Genomic DNA, 16,844 nt, shown 5'->3' with positions numbered 1-16,844 from the left:
AGTCAACATTTCAACATTTGCTTTATTTACTAATATTGTTCTTCTTATATTTTTTGTTAAATCATTTTTCAAAGTGGACATCTTGGAAAATCAAGCCTGAAGCCCTTAGCTGAGTTGTTAGCACATCACGCCCCTTCTCTGCCCAAGAGGAGGAGAGGAGTGGACCAGCATTTCCCTCACTGTTGTTAACACTTTTTCTTATCCACAGAGAGAGTGTACTTGCGGTTATATGCTGCCATTATATCTATGACAGTGTCCACTTAATGCAAGGAGATTAAAGTACATTTTTTTTTCTCCAGGAGGGTTGCCCTCCTCCCTCTCTCCTTACATCTTCTCATGCTGGCTTTTGAGATGACCTCACTGTCACCTGTGAATGCTTTGAATTATGTGGAACAGTCAGTGGAAACTCTTCAAAGCCAATCCAGCATATATATATATATATATATATATATATATATATATATATATATATATAATGTGTGTGTGTTTATGAATTCAGTTGTTTTCAATAAATACCTTTCAGACAAGAACTGTACAGTCGCACACAGTGTGTGTTTTCGTTTTTCATACTATACTTAGGGAGTATTTTCGTAACTAAAACAAACCGAATAAAAATGGTAAAAATCCAAAACTTAAGTCATGCATTTTTTCCTCTTTCACTCAATAAAAAATGAAAAGATAACATTTCTTATATTCTTTTTTTTTTATTATTTACACTGAAATTGGCACTGATGTCATTTTCTTTCTTTTTGGAACCTGGAATGCAGGTAAGAGGGTGTGAAGAACTGCTATCAGCTCTGTGTAAAACACTCTTAGAAAATCAAATAAGAACTTGCAGTAAAAGGCAAGTTTGGTGCACATCCATGTTTTGCAAAATAAAAGAAACAAAATAACTAAGGATGAAAAAATATATCTTTAGAGCCTTCCAACCAACCGACCAACCAAAAAAAAAAAAAAAAAAAACAGTGTTGCAGACCCATATTTATTCCGATTCGTGGCAGTTTTCACCTTTGGGGTTTGGACCCTGTCAAATCGTTGAAATCCTCTGACAAATCTCACAGGAATTCAGTTTATCGCTCCCTCCACTCCCTCCGGCTGTCCATTTGTACAAGTGATCCTCCAGCAGGAAAAAAAGCCACAGACCTTTCATTTTTAAGAATCTTTTTTTTTTTTTTTTTAGAGAACAGCATGGATTGAACCAGCATGGATGGAACAGCTAAGAACAAAAAACAAAACCAAAAAAAAAAGCATAAATGGACTGCGAAGAACTCCTGTTTGAATATGATGGTTGGCGGGTCAAGAAGAAGGAAGGGGCTGGAAGTCTCGTGGCTCCAGATGTTTCCATGTCAAACAGGCGATTGACAGCTGATCCAAAATCCCAAGGCCTTGCATGTGAACAAACGCGTACGCGCGTGTGTGTGTATATGTGTCTATATATTCAGTGCAGAGACATATATTCCAATCTTCAAAAGCTCTTGCAACCTTCACTTCCTTACACTTCTTTTTCTCAAGGGAGAGGGATGCAACTGTATTCCCCTAGATAATCCCTCCCAGCTCCCAAGACTGTCTCTCTTGTCTTTCCTCTACAGCATGTGGCACATCAGCCATTGCACAGCTGCCCCCCCCAGCCCAACCTCCCAACCCCAACCCCCTGACCCCCAGTCCTAGCATAGCCCAATGTACTTCAGATTGTTCTGGATGATGACGTCCGTGACGGCGTCGAACACAAACTGGATGTTGCTGGTGTCCGTGGCGCAGGTGAAGTGGGAGTAGATCTCCTTGGTCTCCTTGTTGCGGTTGAGGTCCTCGAACTGCCGCTGGATGTAGACGGCCGCCTCCTCATAGGTGTTCTGGCCCTTGTAGTCGGCGAAGCACACGGTGAGCGGGATGCGCTTGATCTTCTCGGCCAGCAGGTCCTTCTTGTTGAGGAAGAGGATGAGGGAGGTGTTGACGAACCAGTTGTTGTTGCAGATGGAGTCGAACAGGCGCAGGCTCTCTGCCATCCGGCTCTGAGAGAAAGAGAGAGAGAGAGAGAGTGAGAGAGCAAGTGAGAGAGAGAGAGAGAGAGAGAAAGAGAGAGAGTGAGAGAAAGAGAACAAGAGAGAGAGAGAGAGAAAGAGAGAGAGAGAGAGAGAGCGAGTGAGGTGAAACAGTGATCTTGCTGATCTCCAAGTCAAGGGACCAACCATACACAGAGTCAAGGATGCTATTGCAAGGGGGTCCTCAGCTAACCATATCGGCAATGGAAACACCTTTCTAAGCGTAAAAATATGGAGGAGACCCAATGCACATGCACAAAAATTTCCCAAGGAAATAGCAGAGAATGGCTGACATGTCCGTGCGCAGATGAAGTCTCCTCTGAAATAGAGCCATTATTGAAGGAGTTGCCCAGCTGTCAAGGTAATGCTTCCAGTGCATTATGTTAAGACACTTAACTCTTTATGGGACACTTGATTGAAACGAGTTCCAAGCTTTTAACCATGAGAGCATAGCAGTGCTATGGACAAGCTTCTGCAGCCTCCTGTTGACTACAACACAGGAGAGACATGTTTCATCTTCATAACCTTGCTCTGATTCAACCTGTAAAAAGTCCAGAAGCCTGCATCAGTTGGGGCTCTTGCTCTGTTTGCTTTCAGAGAGAATCAGGAAAGAGCAAGCCATAACAGTGATGTCGGAGTTTACAGGACAGGCACATGTTGGCATGCATGCACACCGCATCCAGTACATTTTAAAACCATTGTTTCCTCTGCTGTGCTATTGGAACAACTGGAGCTTAACGTTGTCAATATCCATCTTTTGCTCCTAGCCTGGCCTGGTGCAGGAGCAGGGACACAGATCAATTTTTCAATTGGATTAGTCCGTGTGAAATCATACGCCTAACACCATTACCGTTTCCAATGGCGATGGATTGTGGCCGACGCTGAAAAATGAAAAAAAAAAAAAGCAAACTCATCGTAGCAAAGCCATCGGAAAGACAGAAGACATAGAGAGTAAGAGAATGGAGAAAGATAGAGAGAGACAGGAGGGGTCTCACACTATTCACACAAAATTTAACTGAAAACTTAATACTTCAGAACTTAGTAGCACTGCAGACAGGCCTGTTCAACTAATTTGCAAATAATTGGCCTCAGCTTCACCTGTGCAAATGGCTTAATTACACAATAAAATTAATGGCTTTGTCAGTGGTAATTTGGAGTATTTGGAGTATTTTACACATTAAGCAAATGAGAAATGTGCTATATGATAAGTTAGAGTTTGATTGTGTGTGTGTGTATATATATATATATATATATATATATATACACACACATATATATTCTGCATATATATTCTGCATATACATATAGCCAATTATATGTGATTAGAACAGCAGCTCCTTTACATGTAGTTCAGAGGGCATCTTATTGGTTCATGTCTGGAGTGATATAAGTACCTGTGCTTGAGGTGCTCTGTCTACTGTAGTGAGGGTCCCAGGCGTGCACACTGATGCTGTACAGTTAGAAAGGTACCTAACCATAGCTACCCACTACCAGACTGCAGTACCTACTCAGCGAGCTGAAGCTGTTTGCGAAGTGGGTCAGCTTTAGTAAACGTCTGTACTGTGAGAATCAATAATTGAGTTAAGGATCGTCTACACATCGCTCAACATTTCTTTGAATACTTCCACATTCTTTCTGTTTTTCCTGCAACCCCCTCCCCCCATTGTTCTTGGCCCGTGTTTTTGCTGTGGTTCTCCCCTGCCTCTCTCCTCATCCCTTGCTTGTTTCAGTTTTCAGCCCAGTGGTGTAGGCCTTGCTGTACTGCATGTGTACTGGAAGCAGTTTTATCGTCCTCCTGCACCAGTTCCCCATGCTGTTCCAGCGTTGTCTGTTTCTCCTTTTCCCCTTAGTGGAGAAACTTACCCTTTCATTTGTCCTATTTCACACACCAGCTTAGTCCTTGCAAAACCTCTAGTATCCACTCAGGCAGAGAAGTCACTGCTGTGGTCATCAGTCTTCATTTTACTCCCAGACTGAATGCTAATGGCAGTAATGACTTCTAACACCTCTCTAGTGCTTTCACTTTTCAGTGCCATGACACTGTTTTGGTATTAATTATGACAGTGAAGTTAAACACAGAATTTATTCTTTGCCTTGCTCTGAGGTAGAGGTCATCCTGGCTCCTTCTTAAAGAGCTACTCCTTACTTGGTCAGGTGTCAAAGCGTGTGCATGTGTGAACATACATATGGTCTTGCCACGCCAGGGTGCTTGAGGAGTTTTTATCTGCGTACATTTGTAATGTGTGTGTGTGTGTGTGTGCGTGTGAGTGTCAGGGTGCATTTGAGAGAGCTTACGACGCGGGGGTAGGGGTGGGGTTGCAGGCACGTGGTCGGTGCAGGGCAGCTTGTGACTGAGGGGAGGGGTTCAGTGGGAAGACTGGGCTGCTGTTCGAAAGGTTACACAGATCGCCCGGGCGCTCGGAGCAAATCACAAGATCTCCTGCGCTCTCTGCCTCCTGGTTGCTGGGAGAGACAGAGATACGCAGAGACAAATCAATGGACTGGGAGCCCCCAGAGGAATGCTGACTAGGGGCCATATGAACAGATATTGTATGGGCTCACCCTGGTGAACCGGGCCCTGTAACGGGGCCAGTGTGTAAGGGCAAGCCAAGCCGGTTGCCCGGCATGCGTTGTGCATTCTGCTGATTGCCACAGCGCTGCTCTTCAGACTGAGATCGAATTAGAAACGGCTGCAATACCCTCCACTCTGACTTCCAAAGCTTGTTTACTCACAGCTGTGCTAGCTCGAAACATTCCCAGCAGTAGAAAATTTGTCCAAACAGTGCCACTCTTGAACAATGCCAACACTCAGCGCTTGCCTCTCCCGCTTTATTTTTAGACAAGCTTTCTGAATTTTGGCCTGGGAGAATACAGCCTATCCGCGAGCTGTCTCTGCAATTGTGAATTTTGGTTATTGTCTCATAGTATCTCTGCACACCATTGGTAGCTTTGCATTGTGCCCATGTGGCGGCTGTGTTCCCCTGGTAAGATGATAACATGCAGCATTGCGTATTCTCTGGTTGTTATTTGCTTGTTTTGTTCAAAAGCATGGAAAGAGACATCCACTATAAACAATACAGATTCTTTCAGAGGTCTTTGTGGATCTGCAGCAACTTAAAAAAAATGAGGAAGGTTGTATCTTATACCATGATGTTGTGATTTTTCTAAGGGTGCCCCTGCCTATGCTTGTGGAACAGAGCCCCCTGCACTGAGTATGAATTTTCCCTCCGCTGTGGCTGCCTATTGGCCGTGGGAGAGTCTGCTCAGATCTATTACAGAGCCCGCAGCCTCCAGTCATTCCAGTTCCATCGGAGCCCTGCTGAATCCTGTTCCCGCTTTGCCCGTGGCACCTATCAGGCGCCTGAAAGACAGCTGCTGTCCAAATGACATTGCCCACGGTCCAGCTCGGAGTGGCTCCGGTGTCGTGCCAAGATAAGTCCTGTTTTGGCTAAGGATCGGTGGAAGAAAAATCTGCTGACCTCCAGGTGATTTTTACTTCATGACCGACAGCCCCTACAATGCATGTGCTCCTTCACACGTGCTATTTCAAAGTATACATTTTGATTCAGTCTTAAATATCTTAATTACAGACGTGTTGTAAGGCTTTACATGGAATACACACGATGTCTCAAATTATTTAGGGCTAGTTTTGCTTTCCTAGTAATCATTAATTGTCCTAGTCAGTAAAATTGACTAAAAAAATTGGTTTTCTAATACATGCAGTAATTATCAGGGGTTGCAGTGAAGACTGGAGTGGAATGCTATTCTTCCACCAAGGCATGATCTCAATATATTCCCAAAACATTTAATTGAAAATCTGACCCTCTTTGTACTTGAAGCATGCAGTATGCATCAGAACCACAGCATGGTGTTGGTTTTCATCAAAACAGCTGTAACCTCATTAAAATCCAGATTTGTAGAGAGAGGTCTGTTTGTGCACCAGTATGTCATTGTCCAAATTTGACCTCAAACTTGGTGAAACACAAAATAAAAATTTGAACAGCGGCACCTATTTCTGTCCTGTGTCTGCTTGTCTGCTTGTAGTCAGCATGGCAAGAGACACTGAACGGCTAAATGACTACTAACTGTGGCATTGGCACTGAGATGGCATTGTTATCAGCATAATCTCTGTGTTTCTGTAAAGAAAGAAACAAGACTTGCTAGCCATTTCTGCTCAGTACTAATGGTTTTAAAGAATAGAAGCCAGCTATGCTATCACCGGGTAGACCTCAACATACTTAGTTGTCTGCTTGTGTGCTTTTTGCTTTTCTAGTGCTGATAGGAAACTTGCTGTGGATTCAGTATGTTGCCAGAACACACAATATGACATAATAGTATTGAATAAAAAAACATAAATTGTGGTATGTACCTTATCAGATTATGGAATTCTATGATGAGACACTTGTTTTGCGAGGTTTTTGCAAGGAAAACTCAAAGGAGTAAGTGCTGCCTAATGCTTAGCCCCTCTCATTCCATTTAAAGTGTTGTTATGCAGCACGTTTGACATGAGAGACTAGCTTAAAGTAGTAAAGTACTATTGGTACATTTGTCGGAATGATTTTAATAGCAGTGTTTTTGAAAAATCCATTTCCACCTTAGTGAAATTGAGGAAACTGCATCTTGTAAAGTGAGTGTTGCAGATATAGCTGTATTTTAGAGAGTCAAAAGTGCTATTCAGATGGGAATATATTACCCAAGGACATCTTTTATTACTGGAATTTGTAAACTGTGCTGATTTCCACGACCTCAATCCTACATATAGAAACAGCCATAAAGGTAGTGATTTTTGCCAAGGTCCTCAATAATTATTACAGGCTAAATAAAGCCTATGTCCAGAGGTAATACTAGCTCATTGTGTAAGACAAGAAGACAAGAAAAAAACAAATCCCTTATTTAGTAAAACAGGAAAACAGGACATGCCAAATATATACACATATACACATATTATTTAGAGCCATCTTGTGCAAGTTTCTGTGTGTGAAAATACTTTGCTGGATACTGGAATGCTTTTGCAAATGCAAATGCATGGAGCTAGCATAAAAAGTTCCCTGCATCCTCTGGGATGGGATTTTGTGACACAACCCCTCCAAAACTATCATCAAAATAGATTCATCCATATTGGGTCATAAAGCATTGACACAATGACAAAAGAGTTTGTCAAATGAAAATGCTACACCACAGTGAGCTGGGATCATGGCAGAGGTACCTGGTTATCCCCAGTGAAGTATTTTATAATACTGTCCTAACATAAATATGACATCATCCACGTTGCAGACAAAAATAAACATCATCTCTTGGTTAAAAAAAAAATTGTCAAATTTGTTCAAACTCAGAGGACCCTAGTGAGTATACTCCCATGTGAGTACTTAAGATAGTCTCAAATATGTGTATGGACTCCAGAGACTGTCAAATAATTACTGCACTCAAGAACTGCTTGTACTGGCTCATCTCTGAGCGCTCAGTGATCATTGTAAGTGGAAAATGTGTTCGGTTGTGTAGATTTGGAAGTGGAACTGGGGGGTTTCCTTGGGGAAAATATAATTCATTTCCACTCTTGTGCTTCTTAATATTTTGTTGGGTGCTTTAAGGATGAATAAATATATATAAATAAATAAATATATATAAGGGGGGTCATTTTTTACTTTCACTTTCCGGCAAACCTAAAATATAAAAAAATTGAACTGTTGAACTGTTATATAAACATGGTAGTATCCAGCACAGGGTGTTCCTGGACGAGTTCTGGACACTGAACACAGAGCAGTGGCTGATTCATAAACAAGTGATGAAAGGGACTTTAAGGTCAAACAGTGCAAGTCCTGGGCCCTTTAATATGGGCCGAGGGTCAGCCACGCTCATGGGCAGGCTGGACAACCTCCGTGCCTTCAACCCACTGTCCAGTCTGCAGGGGACAATGCACCCAGCATAAAACAGCGGTCCCATGAGTGACCCCTCCTAACCACCCTGCTGGCTGTATGTATTCAATTCTCTCCTCTACACTGTCTGACATTTAGCTGCTTTTGTACAACACAGAAAGGGGCTCTTTTAAAACCTTGAACACCCCTGTCGCCAAATAATCTGTCTTTCCACAGGGCGGCTCACACAGGAAGAGGAAGGCCTCTCAGAAATGATTGCCCTCTCGCATCCGACTGGGGCTGCGCTCGTTTTGAATATCGCTCTCAATGTTTTGATTGGCTCCGCTGAATGCGCCATTGCGTTGGGCGTGTGAACTGCAGATGAGTGTTACGGTACATGATTTCTCCAGGCCCTCATGCGGCGCCTGCTGATGAATCATTTGAAAAACAGCTGTCTAAGAGCGGCCTAACTCAGTCCTACCGTTGCATTCAAAATCAGGTCACAGTCAGCAGGAGTCTCTCCAGCATGTTGTGGGTTTTTTTTTTTTCCTATGCAAGAGCCTGCAGTTTGGGGACATCCAGAGAGGATTCAACCTGCTGTGCAGTGGGAATCTCATCGCTGCCTCCTTGTTCCTTACCCGGTGTGATTGGGCTAAGCACACACAGAGAGAGGGGAGGGGAGAGAGAGAGAGAGAGAGAGAGAGAGAGAGAGAGAGAGAGAGAGAGAGAGAGAGACAGAGAGATGCTACTGAGAGACAGGGATGGAGAGGGAATGTCAGGGAGGCAAGACAGGGAGGGGGAGAGGGAGAGAGAGAGAGAGAAGGAGAGAGAGGTAGAGGGAGAGAGGGAGCAGCATAGCTATTAGCCTACAGCCCACAGCTAGCAGTACACAGCATGAAGCCCCAGGCAGCCTCTGCACTCCCCGATCAGTCCAGACACACAACCCTTAATTAAGCTTCAGTATTAATGAAGAGGTTCAGTGGCGTGTTAATTCTTTGTTTCCAGTAAATACAAATCACTGGAGCACTGGAGTCTGTAGTTCCTCCTTCCACAAGTCCAATTCCATTCACATAGATTTATTTTCTGTCTGTCCTCTGTCTGTTTCTCTCTCTCTCTCTCTCTCTCTCTCTCCCTTCCCCCTCTCTCTGTAACTGCTCTGCCATGACAAAATAGCCAATGCCTCTGTTTTTTCTGTGCCTCATGGCTTCCCTTTCTGCCAGTGAACAGAGCAACACACTGAACTCCAATGGCTGCCCAGTCTCCTCAAATCAAACAGCCACAATAAAACTGCGTTTTCTTTTAATTTTGTGCTGTTCATATTTCAGTTACAACCTGAAATACAGTTAATCATAGATAAACGCCTTATACATCTGTACAACTTGATCGTGGCGTTTCTCATTATTCCATATGTCAGAGATAAATGTGCAGTGGTTTTGTGCGTTTTTCTGTGAGATGAGCATACTTGCTATTCCAGGTCATCTATGAAAAAAGGGCATATTTTTTCTGTCACTAGAGCACTATACAGCTATGACGCAAGCTGGAGAGAGAGAGAGAGAGAGAGAGAGAGAGAGAGCGAGAGAGAGCGAGAGAGAGAGAGAGAGAGAGAGAGAGAGAGAGAGCCATGGTAGCAGCAGTAATTGAAATGTTTGCATTGACAGGGTCAAGTTTCCTATGGAATTCATGTGTTTTGTGCCAAGCATGATCAAAAATGAAGCTCAGAACACATGGATTCATAGCTGAATAACTCTCATGGAATTCAGGTTTGTTGTTCGCAGTGCCCTCAAAAGCAAAGTGTTTAGAACAGCTGTACCATATTAATAGGAATTTTTGGATCTAGGTGTTTTGTTCAGAGCACTTTTAAAGACAACATGAATGGCAGGGCAGACTGGGGCTTGCTGAGCCCGCAGGTAAGTCAACCCAGTTTCTCTTCTTGAGGATTTGTTTTCAGGCTGTGGAGCCGTCGGACAAATGAATAGAGGAGACATCTGCCACCAACTGTATGCTTACAAAGGTTTGGTTTCAGTTTGGAGGGCTGGTGTCACAGGCATTTTTTTATGGTTTTTGGTTCCAGAGTATTTGCAACTTTATCAAGTAGAGATAACAACTGTCACATGTTTTGCATTTGAAGGGCAGAGGAGGCACTTTGTTTAGGTGATACCTGATAAATGATATCCAGGATATACGTCATTCTCTCTCTGTTCATTTATGTAATTATTTGCTTTTCAAAAAAGAATTCTGTGGTGTGAATTGACCTAGCACCTATGGGGCAAGCTGACTATTACCTCAACTAAATCATACCTTCACAGTAAATGTGAAACATTTAACCAAAGCTCCCAAAGGTTGAAGGCAGGCCCGAAGACACAACAGCCAAGCATCAGGAAACAAAAGAGAATTAGCCTAACAAGCTCAAGCCGCTCAAACGATGATAGCAAATTTGATTTTGATCTGAACGAAAATAGCTCATCTGATTTTCAATCTCGTGACAGCAGCAACTCCAACGCTTGATTCCCAAAGCAATAGAAATGAAGATGGAAGATACGCAGCAAAAGGCAGAGGTCATTTTCTCTATCATACTTGTAGAACAATCCAAAATGTACTTTTATGTGAGTGAGGTAGGTGACATAGACAGGAAGGAGGTTCATGGAAAGTTCATGACAAAGATGTATGAATTGGAAAATCAAGTACTGCCTACATTTGCCTTGAGGAAATGTTCCGTTTGGGTAATGTTTCAAAAATGTGGTACACATTTAGGTAAATAACTATGTAAAAGTTAAATTTTTCTCAATGTTTAGCTGAAGAAAGAACATTTTAGTAGTGGTTGTATGTATTAGCTCAACCCATGGAGACTGCTAAATAGATATTGTGATGCAGGTACACTCAGCCAAAGCCAAGAACAAAATTTCTGCCTTAACAGATGTTGAGGTTAAACACTGACACGCACACAAGATACCATATCCAACTGGAATGTGTGGATGTGTGTTTTATGCAGTAAGGTGTTCAAGGTGGGCCCACAGTATCTGCTCTGAGTACACAACCATATAAATTAGCCATGCAGGCTTTCAGAAATGAGGAAGTCAAAACAAGCCTGGCATAATTACCATGGATATCCACACCTTAAAACACATAGCATCCTTATCAAGGCTGGGTAATAGGAAAACACTGTGCTAGTCCATGTGGCCAATATCTTTTAAGAAGACAGTGTATATTGAATTCATTGCAACAATAGCCAAGAAATTGTCACAGCCCTTTTTCACTTGGCTTAGTTAATATTTTTGTTAGTTTCTTAGCAAGGACAACAATGAAAGTTAAGCATGATATGAAATGATATGAATGATATGAAAATGCTTAACAGATAAGGAATAACATATACAGTATTATGATTTTCAGTAGAGCACTCCATCAATACTACTATATTTAGAAAATGTATTACTTGGTAATTAAACATGTATCACTATAAAGGAAAGGTATATAAAAACAGAAAGGTGTTAGATAATGACAACTCACTGACAGCATCGCCAGAGCATTGACAACAGCTGAACCACATAAGAGGGCAGAGTGAGGTACATGCAACCTTCTGATATACAGACAGGCCTACCATGGCAGTTTTTCATCCTTCAAGTCCTACAGTGAGTCAGGATGTGAATGCTATCATGTTGTAAATGCATTCTCCTCATACTGGATGAGTAACTAACTCACAGGCACTCAAGTGCGTCCCAGTTCGCTGAGAACAGAACAATGAGGGGTCCCTGGTTGACCTACCCACCCCTATCCCCAGTAAAACTAAGCCAGTTTGTTGAGTCAGTGTGGGCTCCTGGTCATTGTGTGCAAATGACACATCCAGTTTCAAACCTGGGCTGTAGGGCTCAGCCTACGTTTTGAAAAATTACTTTTACTGTCTGAGCCACTCAAGAGCCAGTGCAGGCTCAAACGTATGTCATATAACAATATGTTCCCCAAAGGTAATTGAGATAAATGATTAGAGTTTGTTTGGTTCGTGTTCCTCTCCTCAAACAGCCAATGTCTACACCCTTCTCTGAAACCCTGCCCCTGGGTCAAACAAGGACAACAAACCCTGTGAGTATCCTTAAGAGATAGTATTGCACTGCGCCGGATGCTAACAGCCACAGAATGGTTAAGTCAGACACTGGTGACACACTGGCTACTTGTTTTTTAATGAAGCAGCCACATGACCACTCCATCAAAGACTTTCACAGCTCCAGCAACACAACCTTATGCAGGTTTCTTATTTGTCTGTGCAATGTTCAATAATTATCAACAGCGCAAGACTGTACTAAAGATCTGGGGCATTCACTTCCCAGCCTGAATTGAGATTAAGTGTACGTACTCTAATGTTAAAATCATTGGTTTTTTTGATATTTTGAAACATACTGCAAGCTGCTGTCAGGCCAGACCTTGCATCCTAGCTGATTTCAGTTCAAGGCGTTGTGATGGTTGTCCACCTCCTGGGTAATGTGGGCTGAACTGGGCCAAGCCCCATTCTATGCCCTAGTACACTGTGCCCGTTCGTGGGCATTCCCTGACCTCCTTACTGTCACAAACAGCCTTAGAGATACCACTAGATTTGGTTTCACCTCTTTGGCCACCCACACGTCTTGCAGGTGTTATCCTCTGCGTAAGATACGTGCTCAAATTTCACCCCCCCGTGTGGCAGCTGTCCCCAACCAGGGACGGGTCACCTGAACACGTGTGCTCCATGGGCCACTTTCTTTCTCCCTCCAAAAACAGCCATCCATTTTTCCCAGTGAGAGAAAACCCAGTGAGAGAAATTCCTGGTTATTCTGCTATATATTTTTTTTTAACTTTTGTAGTGGTTAAGCCACCCTGTCCCATTTCAAAATAAGTTCTCATGTACAAACCCTTCCGCTGTCAAGTGTGCCCCACTTCCTGCCCTGTCACCTCACACAGGCTTTTCACTCTGTCCTACTGTATCAGCCACCCCCCCCGCCCCCCCCAAAGACACGCATACATTTTCTCTGTTGCTGTGTGCTATATTTCCCCTCCCCCTCCTCAGTCACAGCTCATTGTCAACAGCCTAGGATTAGGTGCGTGTGACTGGTTTGTTGCTAGGCAACGGTCTCCATGGCAGCCAGCTCAAATTGAAGAGAGGGATGGGGGGAAAAAAAAGGACTGGGAAAGGGGAGAAAGGGAGTGGGGAAAACATAGAAATGTACTTTGAATAATTATATAATAAGCATCATTTTTAATGGGTAAAATACCGTAGGTAACGCATTTAGATTTACGTGAAGCAGATGGACAACTTTCATCAAAAGCAGTGTGCTACATTCATTTCATACCAGTAAATGTTTCTGTCCATAAATTGAGTCATTTACAAAAGTTTTACCATATGCTACCTTTCACATCTCCTGTTAGCTGTTGTGTGGATGTGTGAGGTGGGACAGTTTTCAGTACACCTTCCCTGCTTTTCTTCATTGCACCATGCAGTCCTATGACAAGGCTTAATCCCTGCCTCCTGCACCCAAGTATAAACCAGCACCGGGCCTGCCTCTTCCCCATCACCGTGGACCCCGCCCCTCATTACACACAAGTTCCCCCAATGACCCGTAAATCAGGCCCCTGCCCTTCCCTCCTCCATTACAGAAGGTGTCAGATTACACGTCTTTCCTATGAGGATGTCCATTCTCCACAGACACTTTTCTCTATATTTCAGTGCAGTTCGTATAGCAGGGCAGCCTTGTCTATTCCTGCACATCACTGCCGTCATCAGATGGCAGATCAAGGCAAATAGCAGAGAGACCATATATGGCAGCGGGTGTGGTTTACTCACTGTAAAAAAATAACATGCTTGTGTTTTGGCCAAGGCAAATTTAGGCAAGGCAAATTGGGTTCTCCTTAGATCATCAGTATTGAAGACATGCAATATATTTTATATGGAATCCATAGGGATTTTTGACATAGCTCCTTAATTTGCTGTAATGAAGAGACCAATTTATGTGTGCATTACATTGAGTTACCTTCTCATGCCATGGTATGAGTTCACAGCTAAAAAGAATAATAACCACAAAATCAAATGTAAGTGTTGAGAAGAGAATACTATCTTAAGTAAACAAACAGATCGTCCATTATATTTGCAGTGGTTTTGTTATTGGTGTAGGCTTGTATTTTCAGGCAACTCATACTTTGTCGCTAAGCGTTTGTGAGTTAATCAGTCCAAGGACTGCTTGCATGTTTCCCAAAATAAACATCATGAATTCTGTGCCTATGTGTCCTCAAGAGAGAAATGACAGCCTCGCAACAGTGTAACCGGCTCCCCGTTAAAAGGGGTCGCATTCTAGCACAACAAGGCTGTGTGTGGACTGCATTGCCGTGCCCTATTGTAGAAGTGACCCTACAGCTGCGCATGTGATCTGTGCATCGGCACTCCAGAGCAGCTCAGATGTCCTGAGAGTCAGCGTCGGAATTAGAAGGCTCTCCCTCAGGCTGGTCCTGCTGTGTACCAATCTGCCTTCTCTTCCTCCATATCTCCTCTCTTTTTTCCCTCTCCCTTATCTCCCAGCCTCTTCCCTCTCTCTCTCTCTGTCTCTCTCTCTCCTTGTTTCTCCTGTCCCTCACCCCCATCAGTACCATCACAGAATGCAAAGAGAGGGGCTGGGGGGGTAGGGCATAAGGCTGCTATTGACTTATCCTGAGCCCCATCGATCATATTTTGTTTTGAAAGCACATATATGTGCACAGACTGCCATACACACGTACACACATGTGTATACATACACACACACACACATACACACACACACACACACACACACACACACACACACACACACACACACACACACACACAGTTCATGAACTTCTTTTATTTAGCTGTTCACTAGCCATAAGTGAGTACAAAGTAATGAAAGCTCCCCTTTGTAAGGAACATGAAAAAAAAATGATTACCATGCTTATAACGTCTGTAGCCTAGCATAGCATAGAATAGCATAGCAGAGTATAGTTAAAAAGGGGGGCTGTATGTATATTGCAAGTTCAATCATTCTCAAATGTGCAAGACCTCTCAGAAATGAGTGAATTGGAAAGACAGTTTAAAGGTTAACTCCACTCACTAGACATCTTTGTTTCCTGGCTGTGTCAAAGCAGTATTTATCAGTTAAAAATCTGACATTTGACAGCGTGGTGTCTTGTCTAGGGGATTCAGCTTGTAACCATAGAGTTGTAGTATCGATTCACAGGCTGAGCATTGGTATTTGTACTTCTGAACATAAATTGCTGCAGGAAAACATCTACATTCATTTTTATAAGTGTAGTGAAAGTCAGTCAGCAGACTGGACTATGCAGGCTGGTGGCCGGGGATCCAAATCTGTTGATCTGAAAAAGCTCTTTCATCACCCCTACTGTCTGACACTTGATCATGCCAAGCCGGCACAGGGGAGCAGGCCGAGCAAGCATCTCTTTTCCTTTCACCTTCTGTCCTGTTCCTCCTCTACCTGGCTGCCCCCCCCTCCCCAACCCCCCTTCTACTTCCTATGCTTTGCCAAACCTTGCAGCTTCAGTAGCTGTTAGTTAGTTCTCAGATTCAAATACTTTTAGCTGCCTTTCCTGTGAACTCAATTATCACTTCTTTGCTCTATAATTCGCAAGACTCTCAGTTATTTATGCTTTCTTAGCACAATATTAATATGTAACATCTTTATTATTGCTTTTATGTACATGCCAGGAGTATTTGTGTTTCAAAAGTATGTGTGCAGTCTGCTATCTGATATTAAATATTATGCTTAGACTGTGTTGTCTGTCATGCTTGGCTGTTGTTTCATACCATTTTTTAAGTTATGTTCCATGAAACAGATACTGTAGCATTAACAGAGCCAAAATACAGCATGACTCCAACATCGCAATCATAAGAAAAGCTATAAGAAAAATAACCTTATACCTTATAATCTTATAATCTCATACCTACAATTTGTGTATAAAGTATAAGGTAAATCCAAGGTGCTTATCACAACAACATTATACTCTTACTCAAATATTTTGCTTGTAATTATTTAGCTCATCAGATTTGCAGCAGTCACTTTCTTTGCAGGCTGGTCAGGGAGATTGATCCCACAGCCATGTTTACAGACATGATAACCGTATTCTTCGCTGTTCTGCGCTCCCCCAAAACTAGTACGTGCAACTCTGTAGACATATTGCTGGCACCTTGCAGTAGTTACCACAGAGTATTTACCATAGATAAACCAGTAGATACCACAAGTGTATCTACCTAAATCTACCACAGGCTTTTGAGACTCTCAACAGCAATACGTCAAATAACTAACATTCTTACAAAACAACACTGCAAGATTGCTACAGCAAGATGAGAGAATGCTGCATGTTTGCTACATGAGCCGCCAATAACCCCAACAGGTTATAGTGTACTTGTAGACCTAAATTTATAAAATGGGATTGCACATGTTTAATGGCCATAAAACCGGCACTGAATGCTGTGATGGGATTTCCGCAATACAGGCGATAGCATGAAATGCAATTAGGATGTGGCCTACAAGGTTTAATGTTTCGCTCTTCTGCATATGCAATGCTTTAAATGTACGATGAGTTCTGGGGTGTTCCAAAACAACACAACCCCAGGGGGAAGAGAGGTGGCAGAAGTTCAATTCTATTAAAACATGTCCCACATCACTGGAAACCCTATATTTTTCAAATCATTTACAGTAAATATAACCTGTTGGAGTTCAGTTTGTTGGAAACTGATTCAAAGAATTTACCAGGAAATGTTTAGCTATGAACGTATTACAGTTTTCTGCGAAAAAGACATTTAAGCCCAGCCCAACACTTAGTTATCACAGGAAAATGATAATGATGATGGTGATGATGATGGTGTTGGTGAAGATGATCATTTACTCAAGATAATGATTTCAGTTTTATCATCCGTGTGATGTATTATTTTTTTTGACTAAAATCACTGCCATTTTTACAC

At 42.6% G+C, this 16,844-nt stretch overlaps 1 protein-coding gene across 4 annotated transcripts in view; it reads right to left on the bottom strand.

Annotated features, from left to right (window-relative positions):
• Positions 1-729: 729 nt before the first annotated feature.
• The window catches only part of gnaz (guanine nucleotide binding protein (G protein), alpha z polypeptide), a 49,212-nt gene continuing 33,097 nt past the window's right edge, over positions 730-16,844 (bottom strand). For all 4 annotated transcript variants that reach the window (XM_036528257.1, XM_036528259.1, XM_036528258.1 and 1 more), the window contains exon 3: positions 730-2,009. In XM_036528257.1, the coding sequence (XP_036384150.1) occupies positions 1,665-2,009 (345 nt within the window). In that variant the 3' untranslated portion in view covers positions 730-1,664. The remainder of the gene's footprint in view (positions 2,010-16,844) is intronic.

This window comes from Megalops cyprinoides, chromosome 5, assembly GCF_013368585.1.
Source record: "Megalops cyprinoides isolate fMegCyp1 chromosome 5, fMegCyp1.pri, whole genome shotgun sequence".
In the NCBI taxonomy this organism is placed as follows: Eukaryota; Metazoa; Chordata; class Actinopteri; order Elopiformes; family Megalopidae; genus Megalops; species Megalops cyprinoides.
Note: the sequence above shows the minus strand (reverse complement) of the source record. Positions and strands in the feature narration are given on the sequence as shown.